General features: G+C 38.1%; 1 protein-coding gene across 2 annotated transcripts in view; it reads right to left on the reverse strand.

Annotated features, from left to right (window-relative positions):
- LOC150091993 (ras-related protein Rab-6A) overlaps window positions 1–26,254 on the reverse strand; it is a 240,322-nt gene that overhangs the window by 146,143 nt on the left and 67,925 nt on the right. For both annotated transcript variants that reach the window (XM_090386428.1, XM_090386419.1), the window contains exon 2: window positions 8,190–8,248. In XM_090386428.1, coding sequence (XP_090242554.1) covers window positions 8,190–8,248 — 59 coding nt within the window. The remainder of the gene's footprint in view (window positions 1–8,189; window positions 8,249–26,254) is intronic.

Here is a 26,254-nt window from a genome sequence, read left to right on the forward strand (position 1 = left end):
ATGCATGACGACCAATCTTGGGTTTCTACTCACGTGTATCTTAATTGGATAGCCATACAACACCAAACATCTAAAATATAAATTCAAGCCAACTATATGCTTTTAGTTAGGAAACATAGACTTTAAAACAGTACAACCCGTAGACACTGGTTGCCAGAGTAATAATGAGTCAGTCTGGTACAAAAAAACATTGGAAAAAAAAGAGATATTAGAATGTGTTGCGGGCCAAATTATTGTGATGAATATAGATACAACTATACAGACATAGAGAAAGAAAATATCCGAAAAAAATCAGAATATCTTATTATTATTAGCCATATGGTGCAAGGAAGCCTGAGGCTTATGCTGCACCAGCCAAAAAAAAAAATTTGAGTTACCCTGAGATAGAGAGAGAGAAGTAGAAGGAAATCATCAATAAAGAGAAAAATGATGATATCCAGCTCAGGATCCTGGGTTTGGCACACCCACACTCACCAGATGTGAGCCCCTGAGGTTATCATAGGAGATTTTAAAGTTCGCATTAGCATAGGATGCAAGAAAGCAAGCTTATGCAGCTTCACCCAAAAAAAAAAAAAAAAAATCCCACTTCCATTTCACCCCTCCATTCGTTCGAAATACATGCCCAGCTGAGCCTTAAATTTATTTAGGCTATCAACTTCCACAACAAGGGATGGAAGTCTGTTCCACCAACCAACTACCCGCTGGCTAAAGACAAATTTCCACATATCTATCTCCTACATCCGTCTTTCCTCAATTTGAATTTATGCCCTCTCAGGTGATTATTCTGAGCAAGAGGAAGAATCCCATCAGCATTGAGCATGCTCAAACCACTCAAGGCTTTATACACCTCTATCAGATCACCTCGCCAGTGCCTAGTCTCAAGACACTGTAATTTGCAAAACTTAAGCCTTTCTTCGTAAGAGCAACCATTTGTTCCATTCACTAATCTTGTTGCCCTTCTCTGTACTCGTTCCAGCAGCTCTACATCTTTCTTGAAATGAGGCCTCCAGACCTGTATACAGTACTCAAGGTGTGGCCTGACCATTGCCTTATACAAGGGAATAATCACCTCCTTATCCCTGCTAGAAAAATTCCTGTATATCATTGACAAGACACCATGAGCTACTCTTGCAGCCCATCTGCACTGCTCAGAGAACTTCATATCTGCCTGCACAATTACCACCAGGTCCTTTTCATTCTCTACAACTGTCAGTGTAGTACCATAGAGTTGATACGTTGCTCTGGGGTTGCTGTTTCCAATATGTAGTACTTTACATTTGTCAATGTTAAAACTTCATTTGCCACCTCTAAGCCCATCTGCTCAACCTTTCCAGATCCTGTTGCAGCAGCATAGCATCTTTGTATCATCTGCAAACTTGGACATTAAGCTTGATATACCATCATCAATATTATTTATAAATACAGAAAACAACAATGGACCCAACACTGAACCCTGACTCCACTAATAACGTTAGTCCATGATGAGCAGTGTCCATTGATTACCACTCTGTCTTCTCCCCTCAACCACCCCTTTATCAATAGCAGCAATTTTCCTCCAATGCCACACTGCTCCAATTTGTACAGCAGTCTTCCATGTGCAACAGTATCAAAGGCCTTTCTAAGATCCAAGTATATAATATCAAAGTTATTCCCTGCATCCAGCTCTTTTCTGACTGCATAGTATCCAATCAAATTAGTCAGGCAAGACTTCCCCTTAACAAAACCATGCTGTGTCCGAGCTATAACTGAAGTCTTTTCTAGATGATCCTGCAGTGCTTCTTTAACCAGTGCCTCCATTAATTTTCCTGGAACAGAAGTTAAACTCATAGGTCTATAATTACTTGTGTCAGCCTTTGATCCTCCGTTGTGAATTGGGGTCACATTTGCATATCTCCAGTCTATGGGAACCTCCCCTGAGTCCAAGGAAGCTCTCATAATTATGGCTAAAGGTTTGCTTACTTCCTTTGCTGCCTCCTTTAATATAACTGGATAGATCCCATCCACCCCAGGTGCCTTTCTTGCATTTATCTTCAACAATTTCTCTTCCACTTTGCTCTCAGTTATTTACAAAATCACTTAGCTCACTGTTAGCATTACAAAAACTGCTGGCACATCATTGAATAACTTCTCATGTATGAATGTAGATAGAAAATACTCATTCAGTTTATCAGCTACCTGAGCATGATCATCAATAGTCAACCCATCTATGTTAAGTGGTCCAATCTGATTCATCCCTTTCCTTCTAGAGTTTACAGAAGTAAAGAACTCCTTGCTGTTTTTGTTTGCATCCTTTCCCAAAGATTTCTCATAATCTGCCTTTACCTGCCTAACCTCCTTTGTGACTTGATTACAGACTAGTTTATACCTGCCATAGGCTTCTGTGTCGCCTGATACTTTATATGCATTTCATACATTCTTTTTCTCTGCCACTAGCCTCACTAATTCATCTGACATCCATTTAGGCCTAAATCTTGAACAGTATTTCTTAGTTGGAATGAAAAGCCTAGTAGCCTCCAAAATCAAGTCCCTGAAGGCTTCCCATTTAGAATTCACTGTTGGTACATCAGTTCATCCCACTGTACAGAATTTTAAAACTGTCTGAGAACTCTGTATTCAACTTGACGAAAGCAAAAGCCCTTCCCTTTAGTCTTGATGGTAATTACATCCTTAAATAATTCCCACATCAATACATTGTGATCACTGTCGCCAGTGGTTCCTTCATCTGCAGATTCTTAAAACATGAAGAATCACTACTGATAATCAGATCAAGAGTATTACTCCCTCTGGTTGCCTCTCAAACATGTTGCTGTAGAAAACAGCATCCAATAAATCCACAAAAGTCTTGCTATTGTGCGAGTGACCAACCCACACGTTCCAGTAATATCTGGAGAGCTAAAATCTCCTATTATGAGACATTCTGATTTACTGGCCCACTATTTCTCTGGACAATTGCTCATTATACTCATCAGATTCATTACGCCTATAACACACACAACTACTCTCATTTTTCCTTTCCCAGTGATTATTTGACACCAAACAGACTCAATGCTGCATTGTCCAGCAGCATCAAAGGGATGCACTTCCTTAGATTTTGTGTGTTTCTTAAATAACAGCATAACCCCTCCTCCCATCCTATCCTTCCTATACACATTGTACTCCCCAAATTCCAACTCTGCACTGTACTCCCAAATTTCTATATCTGTGTGACACCATGTCTCTGTTATCCCAACAACATCTGCCTTTGATGTCTTCACTAGCACTTCAAGCTCATCAAATTTATTAACTATACTCCTAGCCTTGGTGTACATGCACCTGTTCCTGCTCCTAGCCACCCTAACACAACCCATGTATTTACTTGTTCCACTACGACTCCCAGCAGTCCTGGAAATCTCCATTATCTTGCTTTCCAGTCTGCTGATCATTCTAACAGAAGCAGTGCAAGAATTACTTTTGTCTCTGCTCACTCTTAACATTTTAGTCTGCATATCCCCCATGCTAACAGTTTTACGACCCACCTAACACTGCCTCGATAGCATCCCCTGAGGGGACACATATCTGTTTGGGCAATTAACCTGGGCTAGAGGAAGAATCCCATCAGCATTGAGCTTGCTCGAACCATTCACGGCCTTATACACTTCAATCAGATCACCTCGCTGGTGCCTAGTCTCCAGACACTGTAATTTGCAAAACTTAAGCCTTTCTTCATAAGAGCAACCCTTTGTTCCATTCACTAACCTTGTTGTACTCATTCCAGCCTAACATACTTCCTAAAATTAGGTCTCCAGACTGTATAAAGTAATCAAGGTGTGGCATGACCATTGCCTTATACAAGGAGATAATCACCACCTTATTCTCGCTAGAAAATTCTCATATATCATTGACAAGACACCATGAGCTACTCTTATAGACTGTCTGCACTGCTCAGAAAACTTCATATGTGCAAATGTGACCCCAATTCACAAAGTAGGATCAAAGAGTGACAAAAGTAATTATAGACATGTTAGTTCAACTTCTATTCTAGGGAAATTAATGGAGGCACTGGTTAAAGAAGCACTGCACGATCATCTAGACAAGACTTCAGTTATAGCTCGAACACAGCATGGGGTTTGTTAAGGGGAAGTCTTGTCTGACCAATTTGATTGCATACTACGATATGGTCACAAAGCAACTGGATGCAGGGAATAACTTTGATATCATATATTTGGATCTTACAAAAGCTTTTGATACTGTTGCACATGGAAGACTGCTGCACAAACTGGAACGGTGTGGCATTGGAGGCAAATTGCTGCTATGGATAAAGGGATGGTTGAGGGGGAGAAGACAGAGTGGTAATCAATGGACACTGCTCTTCGTGGATTAATGTTATTAGTGGAGTCCCTCAGGGTTCAGTGTTGGGTCCATTGTTGTTTTCTGTATTTATAAATGATACTGATAATGGTAACCAGGCTTAATGTACAAGTTTGCAGACGACACGAAGGTTGGCAGGGTGGTTAATGACACTAATGATAGTACGCTGCTGTAACAAGATCTAGAAAAGTTGAGCAGATGGGCTGAGAGGTGGCAAATGAAGTTTAACATTGACAAATGTAAAGTACTACATATGGGAAGCAGTACCCCCAGAGTAACGTATCAACTCTGTGGTACTACATTGACAGTGGCAGAGAATGAAAAGAACCTGAGGGTAATTTTGCAGGCAGATATAAAGTTTTCTGAGCAGTGCAGACTGTCTGCAAGAGTAGCTTATGGTGTCTTGTCAATGATATACAGGAATTTTTTAGTAGGGATAAGGAGGTGATTATTCCCTTGTATAAGGCAATGGTCAATCCACACCTTGAATACTGTATACAGGTCTGGAGGCCTCATTTTAAGGATGTAGAACTGTTGGAACGAGTACAGAGAAGGGCAACAAGACTAGTGAATGGAACAAAGGGTTGCACTTATGAAGAAAGGCTTAAGTTTTGCAAATTACAGTGCCTGGAGACTAGGCACCTGTGAGTTGATCTGATTGAGGTATATAAAGCCTTGAATGGTTTGAGCATGCTCAATGCTGATGGGATTCTTCCTCTTGCTCAGAATAATCGCCTGAGAGGGCATAAGTTCAAATTTAGGAAAGACAGCTGTAGGATAGATGTGTGGTAGTTTGCCTTTAGCCAGCGGGTAGTTGATTGGTGGAACAGACTTCCATCTATTGTTGTGGAAGTTGATAGCCGAAATAAATTTAAGGCTGAGTTGGACAGATATTTGGAACGAACAAAGGGGTGAAATCGGAGCTTTTTTTTTTTTTTTTTTTAGCTGATACTACACAAGCTTGCTTTCTTGCATCATATGCCTCTACTAATGCTAATACCTTAGAGTTAATCTGTTTTGGAAAGGGCAGAGACATTTTTGGGATATGTTCTCACATGGCTGAATTGATCAACCTCCAGTGATGGTTGCTTGCCAAAAATATTGTTTTTCTTCTGCCAAATAAGAAGAAAGAGTTCTAAAAGTAGAGTGATTCCATCCTCCCAGTGGATTAAAAACTCACCTCTGCATATTTGGATAAGGAAGCAGTGGACTGTTAAAAGACGTTGCTCAAGATTCACACCAATGTGGATGTCGAACCAACTGATGAACTTAATAGCAACGGAAAAAATGCATGCCATGATTAAAAATTGTCAAGGGACAAAAAGTCCTACAATAAAACAAATATGTAAACAAGTTACTTGGAGGGGGACTAAGCAGGCTAATGCAGGTTATGAAAAAGTCCTTGGCTAATGAGTAAAGAAAAGCACTATAGGGCTTTTAGGGCTGAAACCTCAAGCTATGGAAAAGTCTAGACTATGTATAAGTATAGTGCAGAAGCATCAATAATACATAGCCAAATCTGAATTAACAGAATGTTAGCAACACGGCATCGTTTTAAGTTATATCTCATACAGTATTGTGAATACCTTCACAACGAGTTGCCATGATATTGCACTACTTCGAATAAGTAATGCTTCACCTGAGGAGAAGACTAATGTTACTTATTCTCAGATGGATACCACCACCCAGATGATTAACAGAAGCTATGGAAAAGTCTAGAGTTTAGACTTCTAGACTATATATAAGTATAGTGCAAAAGCATCAATAATACATAGCCAAATCTGAATTAACAAAATTATCTTGAGGCTTCAGCCCTAAACACTTTATAGTCTAAACACATCATACACCATCTCTCATATTGTGGAGTTATACTTCATAACTGTTTTGCCATCATTGCATCACTCGGGTACCTACCCACCCACCGAAGAAGGGGCCAAATTGCCCTGAAACAGCACCAAGGAGAACCTGATGATGTCCGGAGTTTTCAAGAATAGGTAACAACAGTCTTCCCCACTGGGGAAGCGTTGCCTATTTGAGGAGTTTTTGAGTGGTGTGAGTTGGAGTTACTGTCCCTTTCATTCTTCTACACTGTTTCTTTTCCTCTTCCACTCCTACTATTACTTTCCCTCTACTTTTTTGCTTTTCTAAGTCTAACAGGGACAAGTGGATAGTCGAGTTATTATCACACACATATACGAAATAGCCCTGAAACGGTGCCGTCTGGGTGGTGGGATCCATCTGAGAATAAGTAACATTAGTCTTCTCCTCAGGTGAAGCGTTACTTATTCGAAGTAGTGCAATATCATGGCAGCTCGTTGCGAAGGTATTCACAATATGAGATATAACTTAAAACGATACCGGTTTGCTAACATTCTGTTAATTCAGATTTGGCTATGTATTATTGATGCTTTTGCACTATACTTATACATAGTATAAGTATAGTGCAAGACAGCTGGCATAACACTCCTATATATTTTGCTTTATTCAGAGTGGCATCGTGAGGAATGAAATCATACTACACAATACCAAGATATTATAAAATGAAAAAAACCAAAAAAAAAGTTAATGATTCATGTTTTGTTTGAAGATCATAGAGATCTCCATAAACAATAGATTACCACCAGATATTGTTATAAGATGACTGCAAATTGTATCTTTACTACCTTTGTTCATTAGTAATAATTTGAGGCAGCCCTACGTGCTCATATCATTGCTTAAAATTTCATGATAGCTTTCTGTTCTTTCATACATATAGGCAGTTTGATGGTCTTCCAGCATGGTCACTGTCTGCTAAACTTTCTCTTCCCTTTTTGAATCTATCATGATATTCAAAACAGGGTAGTATAAAACAGAGAACCCTCTCCATAAAATTGCTGCAAAAATTAATGTCTCAACAATGTCCCAATTTTAATATTTTTCACACTCAGAAATTATGATAAAATAAGCACATTTCAAATGTACACAGCAACAAAATGTGTGCTGAATGATTAAAAACAATGTGTGTGTGTGTGTGTGTGTGTGTGTGTGTGTGTGTGTGTGTGTGTGTGCGCGCGCGCGCGCGTGCATGCACACACATGTGCAGGGTGAATTTACAATTTAACAACACCAAATTGTGCCGTGTTTATTGACTGCAGACTTTGCAGCCAGGTCAGGAGCTTGTTGGCTACATAGCTTTTAGGTCATACTATTGAAGTACTTGAAATACTGTATCGTGATTTATAATAATGTCTTCCCTAATGAGAAACTCTAGTCTTTCATCCAAAAAACAAAATCTGTGACAATCTACATCCCATTTGTGTGAAATGCATCTTGTCTCAGTTGTCTTTATGCAAAACTAATAAATCGGTCAAAGCAAGAAATTAACAACCAACCAGCAAAGTAATACTGTTTCCAATTTGATTGGAAAACTTCTAAATTTTGAACATGAGATTTATTAAAAGGCAAGGCAAGGGCAAAGAAGAAAATTACTAATTACCAACAATGAGATAACAGTGAATACCAAGCACTACTAATAAGATTTTGGTAAGCGGATGAATATTTATAATCTGAATATGAAATTAACACATGAGTTTATTTTAAAAGTTCTTAAAGGCATAACCACATGAAGTATAAACTTTAACATAATAATTATATTTCATTCAATCTGTAGAAAACAAGTCTAAGCACTTACTTCATGCACTCTGTGCCTAGTTATGATATTACTAAAATTATTATCACTTATAAAAATCAACATTATTCAGAGCATTTCAATTACAGGTTAAACCCATTATATATTATTAAAAAAAAAAAAAAAAGTAGAATCTATGAACTGATATCAAAATAATACAAAACATTTCACTAACCTGATAAGTATTGTCAAAGCTGTCATACATAAACCTTGTAATAAGCGATGTTTTTCCAACTGTAAATACAAAAATTTAAACTATCACAATTATGAAAACATTTGATAACTTTTAAAAATGTCCAAAATCTAAAAATTATATTTAAAAACATTAATAAAACTTAAATTCAGCAGGATAATGTTTACTACTTCAGAGTGGCTAATGCTGAACATTTTTATAATGAAGTTGGTTACAGCAAATTTATAGGTATAATTAAAATATAGTATTTCGATTCTACTTTAAACAGAACTTAAATGGTATCATCCACATTAAAGATATCACCACTAATAAACTACTAGAAGTGGTACCTACAGCTTTAGTGAAGAAATTGAGACACTTTGTATGCTAATTCTTTCCTATTCATAAAATCAAGAGATTAATATATTTTTAAAACAAAACGGTAATATACAGTATTAAAAAATTCCAATGCCACTTGTAACATACAGTATGACAATATACAGAGCTGTACAGAGAAGCCTCAGCAATGGTAAAAAAAAATTATAGTACTGTTTGTTATTTGGTTTTTAGGAGCATTAGAAACTAAGGCCATATTGCTCTGGGATATGCGGTGGTCATTCCCTGACCTTTCCGCATTCTCCGTATTTGGTATAGTACTGTATACCAAAATCAGGAACATGGATTTTAACTTAAAAAAAAAAAAGAAAGAAAAAAGTTAGTTGAATTATGTAAACAACACTCGAAAACAGTCAATTTTCTGTATTAATCTGTGTAATGCAGCTCTCAAAAATATTCCAAACGTCAAAATGCAATTTTTTTTTTCAATTATGGCAGAAAATTTATGAAAAGGCTGCTCCTGCAATGGTTTCAACAGCTGGAAGTCAAAAAGAAAGACCACCCACTAGTAAGTCAGCTAATGCTACAAGCAAAAGCCCATGAAATCTGGTTAGCCCCTAGGACACAGAAACTTTGAACCAGGAAATTAGTTGCAAAAATTCAAATATCAACTCAACATACACTGCAAAGTTATGACTTGACGAATAAGGAACTAATGCAGCCACTACTACTGACTGGATTTCAAAATGCGACATCATAATTAGCATCTTAATAAAGCTGAACAAACAGGACTATTTTATCAGTTGTTGCCTTTCTTGACTTTGCATTTCTCAGAAAATGGGCGTGAAGGGTAAAGCATGCAAACAATACGTTATGGATTTTTTTGAATTAATATGGATAGAAACAACAAGAGGAAACTAGTCCTTCCATTAAAGAAGCAGGTTACTATTTCAATGCATGTATAGAAATAGTGAGAAAATAACGCTACTCTGCATTATTTTTTTTCTGTTTTTATTCACTAGGGAATTTACTAACATTGATATGACAGAATTTGGGCTTAGGGTCTGTAGAAACAATGTAGTTCAGTAATGGGGATAACATTGTACATGCAATAAAAGTTATGTTTTCAATCAAAAGTTTTTCTTCCACACAGTTTGGATTTGATACATTTATTCACCTCTCGACACAAGGTTGCTAAACTACACCATTACAATGAACTGAGGGTACCTATCATCTGTTGATGCAAACAAAGGAACCATTCCCAAAACCGGTTACAATAGCATCTAAGTCTTTTACTGAATAATGGAGTCACTTCTTTGAAATTATTCAATTCACACATTATTCGCTTCTTCCCCTGTAACTTGAATTTATGATTCTAGAAATAGGGGGCATAAATTAAAAGTTATGGGTGGTAGAAGTTTAGGCTGACTCCTGGTAAATGTAACCTAAAGCGCTATTGTTTGATAATTCATAACCCAAGTTGTTAGTTAGTTAGTTATTTGGTTTTTAGGAGCATTTGCAACTAAGGCCATATTGCTCCGGGATATGCGGTGGTCATTCCCCAACCTTTCCGCATCCTCCGTATTTGGTGGTGACGGGCTTGAACCCCGGTCTAATCAAGAAGCGTGTGCTACGCGCTGCTGCTCCTTCCCACCTGGCTACGGAGGCGCTACCCAAGTTGTGTGGGAGTGTGATAGAGAACATGGTTCCCAGACAATAAAAGCAGAAAAATATATGAAAATATCTTGAACTGAACCTACTTGGTAAATCTTCAAAGCATTGTTACAACAGATTTGACTAGAATTAAGTAATCACATTACATATAACAATAACAAGCATTTTTGGCATAATACATATTCAGTGACTGACTTGTACAAATTGATTGCACAATGAAAAATGTTTTGCAGACATTTCACTACTGCGTATTGCATCAAAATTAGTCTTCTTTTTTCTTTTTTTTTATTGAATACTAATGGAAGGATTTGGCCACTAGAGTAAGGCATAATAATTACAAGTTTTAAATGATATCACCACAGTGGAGGCCCCTGGGTTAAAACCTAAACAGTAATAAATACTCAATCCAATTTTTAACAACAAATTCAAAAATTTCAGCCTAAATAACACAAAAGGTTCAGTCAATTAACAGTTTAAACCAGAAGTTCCAAAACTTTTATACCTTATCCTCCCTTAAAATATTTTATAAATTTCATGCCCCTTTTCAAAACAAATGCAAATAAACAGATGTAAAATTTTGCTACTGAATATATATTTATAAATTAATATATACATACATATAATTCATATATCGCTAAAAAAAAAAAAAGTGCTATAAACAACACCCCCTTCCCTCCAGCTGGGGGGGTGGCATCCTACGTTTGGAGAACCTCTGTCCTAAACTAAAAATAACCTAGATGGATTCAGTTAAATGCCTTTTAACTGAAACACCCGTGTGGGTGGGTGTTTCAATTCAGGGGATTGCTTAACTCGTTTTCATTACGCGCAATGGTATAGACAAGTGCATATGGCATGTGGGTCAGTCCAATGTAACGACTGCCAATCAAGATTTTCGGGGAATTTTATATTCCTTATTTTAGAAATATGTCGAGCCATTCGAAATTTAATAAAACCAGACAAACAGAATTCTAATATTTTTTCTATATAAGTATAAGAATTTTCGCATACATGCAGGTTTTATTTATTTATTTTTGTATATATTGAGTTGTACTCAACGATTTTCATTACTGATACATAAAAATGATAACAAAAAATGTAATCATGGGAATATAAGAATGGGAAAAAACGAACGAGTGTAAAAAAGTACATCAATGTATACATTACCTAATTTATATTGATTGTACTATATTAATTTATATATAAACTCTCCTTGTCCCTGATAAGATAACGAAATAACTGTATCCTCCCCCCCCCCAAAAAAACCCTATTTACAAGTTCATGCCGGACAACGGCAGTATCTCTTTCACTACGCTTCTTATATTCATTTTATTACCTCTCTCTCTCTCTCTCTCTCTTACAACCTTAAGCTTAGCTATTCATTCATTTATATTAAAATATATAGGTGCAGCTGTGCAGAAAAACGGCTGCTCTAAGGCGAACACCGTTGAGTATTACAGGAAAGCAACAGGAAACGAATGAGATCGATAAACCGATACATTCAGAGGTGTGAACCTTTTATACTCTGTAAAGAATTTGCAACCCCATGACTACAGCAGTTGCCCTTCATTTATAATACTGCATTCTGACTGCTACCTATCCTATTTTAAAAAAAATATATTTATAGTGACATCTGTATTATGAATGACAATCCCGAATTTCTGCTTCGATTTATCATCACAAAATGTCCCAGAAAATATCGTGCATTTTACACTGCTTTTTTTTTTTGTGCATACATTTGCAAATCTCTATACCATTATAATAAGGTGATGAGTAACTGGGTATTTCTGGTGCATCGATTGTTTAGTCACAACGCGCTAGTTCATAATGCTTAACACGTGATCATTTTAATGTATTATGTTTGCGTGTGTGTTCGGTCTCAATTGTTTTCATTAACTGCGAATTATATAAGTATTTATTAACCGAATAAACTATAAAAAAAATAAATAAAATTTTGAAAACTATAATGTTAATCGGCAACGGCCCGGCATAAAAATAGTCTCATTCCGTTTCCGACCTTTCCTAGTTCATAAATTCTGCATCCCCCCCCACCCGATTGTCGAAAGGTCCCACGTGATTGGGCACCCTTACTCCTCGGTCCCTCCCCTGCCGTGGGAGGGATATATGATGCAAGGAAGCAAGCTCAACAAAAAAAAAAAAAAAAAAAAAAATTTCACACATCCATTCACTCCAAATGTTTGTCTAGTTCTGCCTTGCTTGAACTTATTTAAGTTGTTTACTCCACTACAACCACCCGCTGACTAAAGGCAAAATTTTCAACATTATTCTACAATTGCCTTTTCTCAATTTGAATTTATGTCCCCTCAGATTAGAGTAAAATAGAGTAAAATCTTTGTCGCGACACTACAGATACCGAGCTCTGCGCGCCACCATGGTTGTCGCACCTCAATTTTAATTTTTTATTAAAACGTGTACTAAAAATGTATTTGAAATAAGTCATTTTAATTTTTTTTTTTAATATTTTAGGGGAGGGCGCAATTTTTTATTCTTGTCTCAGATACTAAAATGGCTCGGCACGGCCCTGCAATAAGGTACCTATTCTCCAGACACTGCAATAAGTTCTGCAAAAGCCTTTCTTGGTAACAGCAACCCTTTGTTCCACTCACCAATCTCATTGCCGTTCTCTATGTATAATTTCGTCACTTGTACCAAATTAGAATTCTATTAAAATTAAACATAATGCCTAACTCTTTCTAACCAGTTCTATGCTATAGTATTTTACCCTCTTAAATAGAGTAAAACACAGAAGTATCTAAACGTAACCCCGGGGGCTCACATCTGGTGAGTATGGGCTTGGCACACCCAGGGTCCTGAGCTGGATATCACCATTCTTCTCCTTCTTGGTGATTTCCTTCTACTTCTCTCTCTGGGTAATTTTTTTTTTTTTTTTTGCCTGGTGCAGCATAAGCCTCAGGCTTCCTTGCACCATATGGCTAATAATAATAATAACGTTAAGTATCGGTTGGGGGATTTTAGGAGGCGGCGGGTGCATGGTTGGTTTTGGGTTCCCTTTCTTTTGTTATAGTTATAACTATTTAAAAAAAAAAAAAAAAAAAAAAAAACATTTTGGACAACCCTCTGCTATGTCGGGTCCAGCGCACACCACTTTCGGCTAATTCCATAGCCCTAATACACCATATCATATCCACAGCCTTGTCAACACCACGTTAATGGAACTGTGTGTTAATAAGAAAATTAATACCCTGCAAGATATTATAATTGTCCAGTTTCCCCCTTTTTATATAAAATGTTTATACTGTATTTATAATTGCATGTACAGTTGTGCACGATGTTTTATAATAACAGCAGCAACCCTGGAAGCAGTCACACTGAGGACTCCTGGGGGAAGTGAAATAAACACAGCCCTTTTGATGTTTCGGAACAGGACTTAGCAGTATGTTCATGATTACATCCAGGCGCCTAAAAATTCTCGATACGACTCATGAATCAACACTTCAGAAAGTTTAAGTAAATTTAAGGTAGTCGTCGCTTTCGATGAATCCAACAGTTCTCTATGAGATTTAAATTAAGGTAGTTCCCCAGCCATTCGCGACCTTGAATTTTATTGTTTCATTATTCAATACGTGATTTAACCAGATTTATTAGGCTGCAATATGATGCTGCCGTCCAGAGGCATGTCACGAATGTCTGAAAGTAAACCACCTCAGTGTCCTGAGGTGGTTTGTCGTGGAACAAATACATGAACGTATAAATCATATGCACTGCGTCTACGGCATTACATAAAAGCATTTACAGACTTGTTTGTTACACATGATACAGGGAAACAACTTCCGCTTTTACAAACTATGATCAGTACCCGAATGCAAACAAGAACACGAAAAGGTACCAGTAATATTACAGCCCACTTCGCCGCTGCATCACTACAGAAAGAGGCCCCACTGATGCTATTCAAGGAGCCTTTTTTTTTTTTTTTTTTCAATATCAAGCCAGGCAATGATGACCTGAAGGCCGAAAGGAGTTTCATTCGTCGCACATAATCAGTCCATTGACAAAAGCCAATCATCTAGACCTCCTACCACAACTTTTAATTAAGGACATCTTCCTAATACAAAACTCTCGGATCACAACCCTATTACTTTCGAAGCTACCAATCAATCAAGGAATGGGTACAACAAACTATAGAATAAGCCAACATCGCTAAAATAGCTTTCTCGATTAAGTTCTTGAAACAAGAGAAAATCCTCAACACATAAATAGGAAGAACTAGCATTTAAAATCGATAGAAGATGCCTTATACACTATTGCATGAGGGAACCGTAAGTAAAATCTGTATTTTTCAGTGGATGGCCTTGCGGTTTAATGAATAAAACAACTAACATGTAGGTTAGTGCAATTGCATCATTTTAACATAGCTATCCACCAAAGTATTAAATTGGCATCGTTTTGATGCCAATTTAATACTTTGATATTAATATATTAATAAAATATCTCATATTGTGACTATCTTCACAACGAGTTGCCATAGTACTGTACTACCTCGAATAAATAGTGACTGGCTTGTCACTATTGCAACACCAGGGTACCTGCCCATCCACCAAAGAGGCGGCTTTGAAACGGTGCCGTCTGGGTGGTGGTATCCGCTGAGAATAAATAACAATAGTCTTCTCCACTGGTGAAGAACCAGTTCTAACCAGTTCTATGCTATAGTATTTTACCCTCTTAAATAGAGTATTACATAAAACAATACCATGGCAACTCATTGGGATGGCAATCATAATATGAGATATAACCAAAACGATGCCAATTTAATTAATTAAACTACTTTGGTAGATAGCTATGTTAAAATGATGCATTTGCACTAACCTACATGTTAGTCATTCTACCTCTTAGCATGAGGCCTTTGCCCTTAAATACTTTATAGTGAAACAGAAAACAAAGGGGATATCTCCGATTGCGAAAGACGTGTGTGTGTGAGTGAGTGAGAGCCTGGTTCTTAAAGAAAATGATGGCACACGATAACATGGTGATAGGGAAATCATTCTAAGCAAATAATGATCTAGCAATACTAGATAAGTTTATATGAACGAAAATGTTTTCTGAACAGATTAAAATATCAAGTGGCGCAGAACTATCCTTTACAGAATTGCCATGACAATTTTTATAAAACATAAGAATCACCAGTATCACACAAAAACTTGACTGAGGCGATAAACTATTCAAATTAGGCAACAATTGGTCATCCACGAAAAGTGTTACACATTTTTGAGATGCTTCCATCTGATTTTTTTTTCTCACCTCTGCAGTGTTTGTATTATATGCTGAGTGTAAATATGTACTATATACTGATGTAACCACATCAGCTTAGTTTCTAGTATTATGTTTTATGCTGAGTGTAAATATGTTGTTTACTGATATAACCATATTAGTTTACCATCTTAACTGTTATTGCATGATTCGGTTCGTCTGTCCACATTCCTTTGCTCTGTTTGGGTCATATAAACTTGAGGATTTTGTGACCTTTTTTTTTCCCTGGTGCTCAAGGGTGAGTTCCTCCTCCCCTCTTATCCTACTGAGTACAGGATCGCCACTGTCCCTAGGTTTTGGTTTCCGCCCCGTGAGTGGATTATCTGTCTTCATCTGAGTATTAACAGGGCTGGTTGTTGAGGCCTCCCTTCGTGCGAACAGGATGAGTTGCAGTGGAGGCTTTTTTGGTTTTGCCTATTCTAAATTATAAATTCAGTGTCCTGCATGAAAGCTACAGATTTAAACGGCGTAGCTGAACAAACTTTCCTGGTGCCTCCAAGCCCATGACTGATATACATACATGCATTCTTGGGACACTTCTCCACAGAAGGAAGGAAGGATAATACAAATATCTGAAGCACTACTGAGACCAAGGTACCAGTCTTCCATAATGGTGGAAGCATTAAACCTCAATAACTTTCCCCGTGAATGTCGTATACAGTGTTCCCAAAGGTGGTGTCGTCTATCCAAAACCTTTTTTTGCAGTTGCCCTAAAGTCATTCCTGGCTTCCCGACAAAATTATATGTCACATGAGGATGGCAATTCTGCAGGTATGTACCTCATATAGAAGGAACAAGTATATATCCTAAAAGTAATGCACACTGCGACGTGTTCCTCACTCCATTATCAAGAACATAATTTGAAGTTGTTAGTTTGCCTGGGAGTTTCTGCATTAAATGTTTGTGTAAAGGCTTTTAAAAATAGATGGTGATATTACTGCAGGTCGGATTACAGTTTTACATCAAAACTGAAACTTTAAAAGTCTGAAAGCCCATACAAATTTGTATATAGTTGTGGGAATTGTGTGGGGAGTCAACAATAGGTTGTAACACGATTTCACATTGATCTCAAAAGGTTTCGTCAGGGTCAGACAAATGTTGAAGACAAGCAACGCTAAGGTAGACCAAGAATATCTACATTTCTACAGGAACACATTGGCAGTCATTAATACCACCATTTTGGAGGTGTGGTATTAATGACTTTTGGAAGTCATTAATACCACCTGTGAATAAACAGCCAACAAATCTGGAATACAGAATTTATCTGTTCACCGCATTTTAACTGAAGAGTTATAAATCGAAAAGTTGCCTCCTGATGGGTCCCACACATTTGCTGTCAGATAAACAACAACAAAGAGTAAAGAAATTGCGACGCCACTATTCGCAACACTAGTAGTAGTAGTAGTGGCATTTGATGCAAGAAAGCAAGTGTATGAGCTTATGCAGCATCAGCCAAAAAAAAAAAAATCACACCATTTCCTCCAAATGCCTGTCCAGTTCCTCCTTAAATTCATTCAACCTATCAACTTCCACAACGACAGATGGAAGTTTGTTCCAGCAATTAACCACCTGCTGGCTAAAGGCAAATTTCCGCACATCTAATCTACATCTGTCTTTTCTAATCTGAACAAGTGGAATCTTGTCTAATCTGAACAAGTGGAAGGATCCCATCAGAATTCAGCGTGCTCAACCCATTCAAGGCTTTATATACTTCAATCAGATCACCGCGCAGGCGCCTAGTCTCCAGCCACTGCAATTTGCAGAACTTAAGCCTCTCTTGGTAAGAGGATCCTTTCATTCCCCTCACCAATCTTGTTGCCCTTCTCTGTACACGCTCAAGTAAATCTACATCCTTCCTAAAATGAGGCCTCCAGACCTGTACGCAGTACTCAAGCCGTGGCCTGACCATTGCCTTATACAGAGGGATAATCACCTTTTCCCTGCTAGCAAAATTACTATATATCATTGACAAAACCCCATGACCTGCCCTGGCAGCCTGTCTGCATTGCTCAGAAAACTTCATATCTGACTGCACAATTACTCCCAGCTTTTTTTCATTTTCTACCACCTTAAGTGTAGTACCACACAGTTGGTACGTTTCTCTGGGGTTACTTCTACCCATATGCAGTACTTTGCATTTGTCAAGGTTAAACTTCAGTTGCCACTTCTTAGCCCATCTGCCCAAATTATCTAGATCCTGTTGCAGTAGCACACTGCCATTACTGTCATTAACAACCCTGCCAACTTTGTATCATCTGCAAACTTCAACGTTAAGCCTGATATACCTTCATCAATATCATTGATAAATATACAAAACAACAGTGGACCTAACACCGAACCCTATGGGACTCCAGTAATAACATTAGCATTAGCATTAGCATTAGCATTAGTAGAGGCATTTGATGCAAGAAAGCAAGCTTATGCAGCATCAGCCAAAAAAAAAAAAAATAATAATAATAATAAATAAATAAAAAATAACCACTTCCACTTCACCCCTCTGTTCGTTCGAAATACCTGTCCAGCTGAGCCTTAAACTTATTTAGGCTATCAACTTCCACGACAAGGGATGGAAGTCTGTTCCACCAACCAACCACCCGCTGGCTAAAGGCAAATTTCCTCACGTCTATCCTACATCTGTCTTTCCTCAGCATTGAGCATGCTCAACCCATTCAAGGCTTTATACACCTCTATCAGATCACCTCGCTGGTGCCTAGTCCCCAGACATTGTAATTTGCAAAACTTAGCCTTTCTTCGTAAGAGCACCCCTTTGTTCCATTCACTAATCTTGTTGCCCTTCTCTGTACTTGTTCCAGCATCTCTACATCCTTCTTGAAATGAGGCCTCCAGACCTGTATACAGTACTCTAGGTGTGGCCTGACCATTGCCTTATACAAGGGAATAATCATCTCCTTATCCCTGCTAGAAAAATTCCTATATATCATCGACAATACACCATGAGCCACTCTTGCAGCCCATCTGCACTGCTCAGAAAACTTCATATCTGCCTGCACAACCACCCCCAGGTCCCTTTCATTCTCTAAAACTGTCAGTGTAGTACCACAGCGTTGATACGTTGCTCTGGGGTTACTGTTTCCCATATGCAGTCATCCCTCGATTTGCGCGGTCAGGTATACTACCAAAATTTTATATTGCGCAGAGGGTTTCGCTACCTGCGCGTTATTTTATTAATTTTTTTACGAAGCTTCAAAAATAGGAATGAAGAGCAGATTTTGAAAATTTATTTTGGGGTTTTTTTTGCATGATTGAAGATTTCATTGAAGGAGAAACACATTTCACCATAATAACGTAAAATACCACGTTTCCAGCTGTCGGTATTATTGAAAATGCAATAAGATTCAGTTTATTACCCGTTTATAATCAGATTGCACTAACAGAAAAGTGCAAATTGTTTTTATTGTTTTATGGTCGTGACCTCCAGAAATAGCTTTGGAAAAATATCACAACGGCATTCAAAACTAATTCTTATAAGGATATAATCAAACAGAGCAATAAACGGTGGTGTGTTTGTCCGGTTATTTTGTAAACAACTTCCTCATTCGGGAATCCTCTTCATCAATTATCCTACGTTAGCTGTTCAGACAGAATATTTTTCCGGTTCGCGCAACTTAAAAGTGTTTTAATCGGTAAGCATTGCTTTTGCTGATTTAATAACTGGACAGTACTTATACAGGGTGATTCACTACCAGTGCGACAAACCTGCAGGGAGTGTAGGGGGCGCAAAGACGAATCGGAATCACATAACATTAGTCCAAGAAGAGCAGCACCAGTTGATTACCACCCTCTGTCTTCTCCCACTTAACCATCCTTTTATCCATTGTAGCAACTTACCCTTAATACCATTCTGCTCCAATTCGTACAATAGTCTTCCATGCGCAACAGTGTCAAAAGCTTTCCTGAAATCCAATTATATGATATCAAAATTATTTTTTGCATCCAGTTCCTTTGTAACCACATCATAATATCCTATCAAATTTGTCAGACAAGACTTTCCCTTAACAAACCCATGCTGTGTCTGAATTATTGCTGCAGTCTTGTCTAGATGATCCTGCAAGGCATCTTTAACCAGTGACTCCATTATTTTACCAGGAACAGAAGTTAAACTAACTGGTCTGTAATTACTCGTGTCACCCTTCGATCCCCCTTTGTGAATTGGGGATACATTTGCACATCTCCAGTCAGTGGGAATCTCCCCTGAGTCCAAAGACGCTCTCATAATTATGGCTAAGGGTTTGCTTAGTTGCTTTGCCGCCTCCTTTAATATAACTGGATAGATCCCATCCACCCCAGGTGCTTTTCTTATGTTTAACTTCAACAATTTCTCCTCCACTACTGACAAGAAGACAAACAGTTTTTAAATCTCATCGTTGCCATTGATGAGACAGACAGGCGATTTGCGGCCTGAACTGAAGTCTCAATCAAGCTCAGTGGAAGCATCCACTTCGCCACGTCACTAAGTGCTGCCGGCAACAATCAAAGTTGAAACAAATGGTCATGGCCTACTATTATGAAGATATTACTGCTGCTAATTATGGGCCACTTAGAAGATCAGCAACTGGAGACTACTATGCAACATTTCTCCGTCAGAAGCGGCCACATATGTTGGAAACTGGTGTGCTCGTACTCCATGAAAACGCAAGCGCTCCATATACAGTTTATTTATTTATTTATCTATTATTACAGCTGCAAAACAACAATCGTACATGCCTTAAGACGCAGCTACAAAAATATGATTATACAGTTACAAAGCAGGTCCAAACAGACCTGCTTTGTAACTGTGGACTTGGAATATTAATTAGATCACTCTGGCTGATATGAACAAAGAGGTTGCTGTACGGTTTAGAAGCATTAGCGACTAAGGCCATATTGCTTCGTGTATACTGGCTGTATATTGCGCGTTCTGTGGTCGGTTTTCTGAACGAAAAACCCGAGTTCCGAGAGAAAAAAACATGCTAACCTCGCCTGTGAACGACCAACTCTGCAAAGTTGTGAAAAAATCCCATAAAAATTCCTCACGTCATGGACGGGACTCGAACACACGTCTTTTCAACCCAGTGTGAGGAGGATCGCGATTCGACCGCCCGTGCTACCCACGAGGGAAACAGCGGTATAAAATTAAAATCAACTCAGATAACAGATGAGTTTGGAGATTTAAATTGCTTCTTGAAGTGTCCAAGGGCTCAAGGGTACATCTCCAAATTTGCTTTGTTCATTAACCTTGCTATTCTGTTATAATACCCATAATTTGTCCCTTACATAAGGAAGGTTTCAGTAGTGGATAGTTTCTTAAAGCTCTGGTAGGTGCACTGAAGTTTCTTTTTGAGACTAAGTTGGGACTATTTCTGGTACCATTTAACAGCTTGTTAAATAGGAGTAAACCGGTTTATCTCTTTTTTATTCCACGTTTCAAGCCCAAAGAATTTACATCACTCGAGATATGATTTCTCATTATATTGTAATCCACTTGTAAAATAAACGACTGCATTGCTCATTTTTTTCTTTTTTTGTTATTTTCAATTTATAATTTTTGATAGACTGCATGGAAAAACCAGACCTTTGAGACTACGATTATAGTCTACACAGTTTATTTTCGCCAATTATAAGTGGGAACACTACCGTACCTCCTTTATAATTACGAATTCAAAGTTCAAGGAACCGTTGCGTGGGCAAAGATTTCTGTCTTTAGAAGCCATGGATTAACGCATCAGACAGGTTAACTGTCATAAGACATGAAGGAGGCTACATTGAAATGTAAATTACATTATAAAATAATTTTATTTAAAATTAGCTGCTTTTGTACATTATGTACTTTAGGGACCAGAAGGAAGGTGATTCATCTCGTTCCTTCTAGTGTTTACATAAGAAAGAGGTCTCTGCTATTATTCTTTGAATCCATCCTTTGCCACAGATTTCTCATAATCTGTTTTGCTTGCCTTTGTGATTAGATTGCAGACTAGTTTATATCTAACACAGGCTTTGTGTCACCTGATAATTTATGCGCGTCACTTGCATTTTTCTTCTTTGCAACGAATCTCATTAGGTATTATCAGTTGGTCCTACTTTGTAGAATTTAAAAATTTCTAAGACCACTGTAGTTGCCTTTACGAAAGCAAAAATCCTTTCCTTTACCCTTGATGATAGTTATCTTCAAGTAAACCCCACATTAATACACTGCGATCACTGCCACCTAGTGGCTCTTATCTGCAGAATCTTATCCATTTTTCATACTTCGGTCAGACTATTACATTATTCACCTATATTAAGGATTTCAAATTGGCCCTAATAAATTCACTGAGAGCAAGAGATAGAGAAACTAAATCCTATGGGTCTATACATTTGCTTGCGACTTTCCTAATAGATGGCACTTTCGACTTTCCTAATAGATGGCACTTTCGACTTTTGAAAGTTGCTTTTCAGCATTCATCAGAACAGCTAACATTAACAAGTGGTAGCAGAATTTAACTGGAATAATAGAAGCAGGTAACCATGAGAACCACATAGTCCATTTGAATGAAAATTAACATATGTTGTCGGGGGAAGAAAAAAAAAAATTTTTTTCCCTAAACAACAATGCACAGTGTGCACTTAATGCAATAAGTACTATATCAAAAACAGTTATAATAAACAAAAAGCGAGTGCCTTCACGTGTTTAACATACAGTTCCGCAAACTGAAGGTTATCTGGCGAGTGTAATCATTTGTACTTTGCATTAATCCTAGCAGACATCGCAAGCCTTAACAGAATTTCACGCGTCTACAATTTCAAGATCAAAGAGATAGCAACATACGACGGAATGTAAAACCTCAGCTCTTTAATGGAAATCTGGCTTAGACCCAAAGAAAATGAATTAATGGCAAGAGAAAACGGGCAGGAGAACGATGAGGAAACGACGGAAAAGTCAATTTTATAAAAGACTATGGGCACTGGCCAAGCATGCAAAATCCAATGAATGAAGCGGAAGCGAAACTAACGGTATGAGTAATATTTAAAACTTGAATGGATCCTGAATACTGTCCAGTGCTTCAGCTACAATATTCTGTATATGGATAACCCAAGTAATATGCATAGGAGAAAAAAAAAATCATTGTCCGATTTCTATTGACCTAATTTTAATGAAATGTGGGAAAGCTCGACAAATCTTTCTAAAAGGAGCTAGCAAATACAAAAATATCATGAAAATCCATCCACTCGGGTCAAGTTATTACATACGGACGAACGGACAATGAAATAATTATCGGATTTCCATTGGTCCTATTTTAATGAAATTTAAGATGACTAGACAAACCTTTCTAAAAGGCCCAAACATAAAATTTCATAAAAATTCGTCCACGTCGAGTTGAGTTGTTACATGCGGACGGACTTGAAGACAATAGGTGCATTATGCATATATGCTAACGCGTCTAAAAATGGCAGGCGGGGGAAGGGATTTTGAACGAGTTGCCGTGATATTGTACTACCTCGAATAAGCAACGCTTCCCGAGTAGAGAAGACTAATGTTACTTATTCTCGGTGGATATCACAATCCAGAGGGAACTGTTTCGTTTAATCATAACTAGGTTGTCACTCGTTGGAAGTAGGTACCCCAATGATAAAATGAGTGAGTGACAACCCAGTTATGAAGACAAACTTCAAGCACTTTGCAATAACAGGCAACTTGTTGTGAAGACACTCACAATATGAGATGTAACAAAAAACGATGCCTAGCCGCGATGGCGTGCCCTATAGCTGTGGGAAAATAATTAGTACACTTTTATGTTTTCTTTATGGTTGTCTTTGTTGGGAGGTGGGGAGAAAACTCCTATCGTGAAGGCAGTCATAACTGTTGACGAGACAGTAAAATCTGCCGATTAGAAACAATCCAATATTCAAGAGTGTCAACAATGAAAAACTGTTACCGATACCAGATCTCTCCATCCCCATCCCTCCAAATCATGATGTGAAGGAATTAGTCATGTGATTCTTGCGTTGCAGACTTTGCTGGACCTTCCACTTCAATAGACTTGGACTACCAACCAAAAAGTTACAACGCGCAACATTTAGTTAAGAAAGAAGAGTTTGGATGATTCAGTTCCTGATTTAAACTTATCAAAGAAGTAAGAAGAACTCCTTGGTTCTAGATTATAACAGCGGATTACTTGAGGGAACTATAATTACAGTACAATATATCGAAAACGGCGCAAAATATTTCGTTACGGAAGACAGCATATACTTCTGTAAAGATAATAGTGATCTTAACTAACTGGGCATTGAACACAATTCTAATGAATGGTGCACATTTATTGATGCCTCAATTAAGCTAAATCAGTTTTGCTGCACGATGGAAATGAATTCCCATCGGTTCCTCTACTTCAGTGCTGTTAGCTTGAAAGAAATATATGAAAGTATGTCCTAGATTTGAGTGCGATGAAGTATCACGCCTTTGGTTGGAATGTCAGCGGTGAGCTTGATTAAGGTAACTGGATTATTCACTAGTGTACAGAGATGTTTCACAAAATGTTTTTATTTATTTATTTATTTATTTATTTTTTTTTTTTCAAAATTTGTAGGACAGTCGTGCAACAGGAATAAAATAATAATAATGTGCAGCAATGGGAAAAGAGAGCAGTCCTCCTCCATCTCTGCATATAAACCTTTGATTCGAGAATTTTGCTAAGGCTCTGGATAATGAAGGAAGTGGATTCTGCTACCTAAGGGAAGTGTTTCCCAACTTAATAGCAAAGCTGAAAAAAGCAATTTTTATTTTGGGCCTCAAAATAAAGAAATTCAAAAGGTGGTTTATGTGAAAGAAAGCTACAGGATACCGAATTCCGATCAGATGGGCGGGTGTGGAGGATGCTTGGAAACCTTTTGCCACAGTGATGCACTGGGCCAACAATGAATTTGGAGGAGGTGGGTTTATGGTGTGCAGTGATTTCGTGGGGCACCGTGAACACCGACGCCTACTTAAACATTTTGGAAAATTCCATGCCCCATGTGATGTGATAGTTCTTTGATATAGACCGATGTTTGCATCAAAAGGACAATGTCTCATGCCATACTGCCCGAGAATGGTTCATGGATGTACAAAAGTTGGAACGACCGGTGCAGAATTCAGATTTGAACCATGAAACGCCAATAGGATGGACATGAATATCGAGTAAGGCTAGATCAACGAGTTCCACATCGAGAGCTTACCGCAGGAGGAACGGAGGGCTATATTATTCAACAACGAATAATAACAGTTTATTATTCATTGTTGTAAAGCCTATTCAGGAGGTTGAGATGTTGGTTGGTTGTTGTAGGTTTCAGGTGCATCGGCAACTTAGGTTATTGCACCGTATATAATTTCTGTAAATTGGCGTGTTCTATGGTGGATTAGCTGTTGGCTGGACGAAAAAACAAGTTTTCGGAAGAAAAACTATGCTACCTTCGCCTGAGACCGACTAACTCAGCCATGTTGTTTAAAAAACCCATTAAATTATTCGCATCAGTGATGGGATTCAAACTCAGATTTTTAACGCCCACTGTGGGAAGGAAGGCGATTATATCAACTGTGCTACCCACGAGAGCTGGCTGGGTTGTGTCATAGCTGTCAAAGAGAAGTACAATCAACAAGCTATTAAAAGTGGGTGACAGTGACGTCGCTGTGAAACCGACGTGTGTCCAGATACTTTTTGGAGAGAGTATAAGTCATTCTTTTGACTGTTGCTACGTTATTTCACAATTTATCATTCCTCCATCAGCAGCAGCAGTATAAGATAGTGTCCATGAATAACACATACCAAACAAATTTAAGACGTTAAGACAGGTACTGAGTGTCCATTTTCATCATCCGGACTACACAAGCTCGAAAGTGTCAGTTCCTGATGAGGCCTGAAGGAAATATTCTAGGGCGGTAAATCCTTTTACGAAGGGACACAAAATATAAACGTCAAGAATTAGCGTAGAGTAATAGCCTGCACTTCCCGTTTTGACACTTTAACGACTTGTCACTGAACCACATCCAAAGGAAGTAAAAATATTGGCAGATCATAAAAATCTGCCCTAAGGCACTGCCAATTTCACGTTTCGGAAAAATGTACACGCAAGCCTAGCTTTATGCGGGCCGGAAACAGAACTAATTATTGTATATCCTGTTGTGTCATTTGAACGTCGAAATGAAAGCTGAACTGTTATCGGAATTCTAATCGAAATCCTATTACTGAATACCAATGCAAGTTCGAAGAGCTGCTGATTGCAAGAATCTACCCTGTCTTTTTTGAAATCTGTCCATTGTGGGAATTTCCAGCCCATAAACTAATCAAGATCGAATTCAGTTTTAGGTAGTTTTGCTCGCCAGTGTCCATTAGGGGAGCTTGGTAGCTAAATGAACTCAAAGTACCTTCCAGGTATATTAAGCATTTCGAACAGGTCGCCTGCTGCCATATCTGACTGTTGGAGGTGCTACAGAATCATATCACGGAGTAGTTAGCGGCCTGGTCACGTCTGTGATCAGCAGAAACTGTATCGTGGCAGCATACGCTTTACGTCTTGTACGGCACGTGACTCACACCGGTGGGTTTCAACCTTCCGGTCTCAAACACCCATCCAATATTTATTAGCCGCGGGCTTCGAGTAAAAAGTTTCGGGATTTTTAAGCGAAAGGGATGTGTGTACACAAAATAAAATTTTTGTATAGATAAGTGTTTAGACGAGCACATGAAACGTTGGCATCTTCTTACGTTACAATGATAAGAATAAGGCCAGCAACAGAATGTTCAAACAAACAACACGGAGCC

The sequence above is a fragment of the Mastigoproctus giganteus genome, chromosome 1, assembly GCF_048544385.1.
Source record: "Mastigoproctus giganteus isolate SK-2022 chromosome 1, ASM4854438v1, whole genome shotgun sequence".
NCBI classification, from domain to species: domain Eukaryota; kingdom Metazoa; phylum Arthropoda; class Arachnida; order Uropygi; family Thelyphonidae; genus Mastigoproctus; species Mastigoproctus giganteus.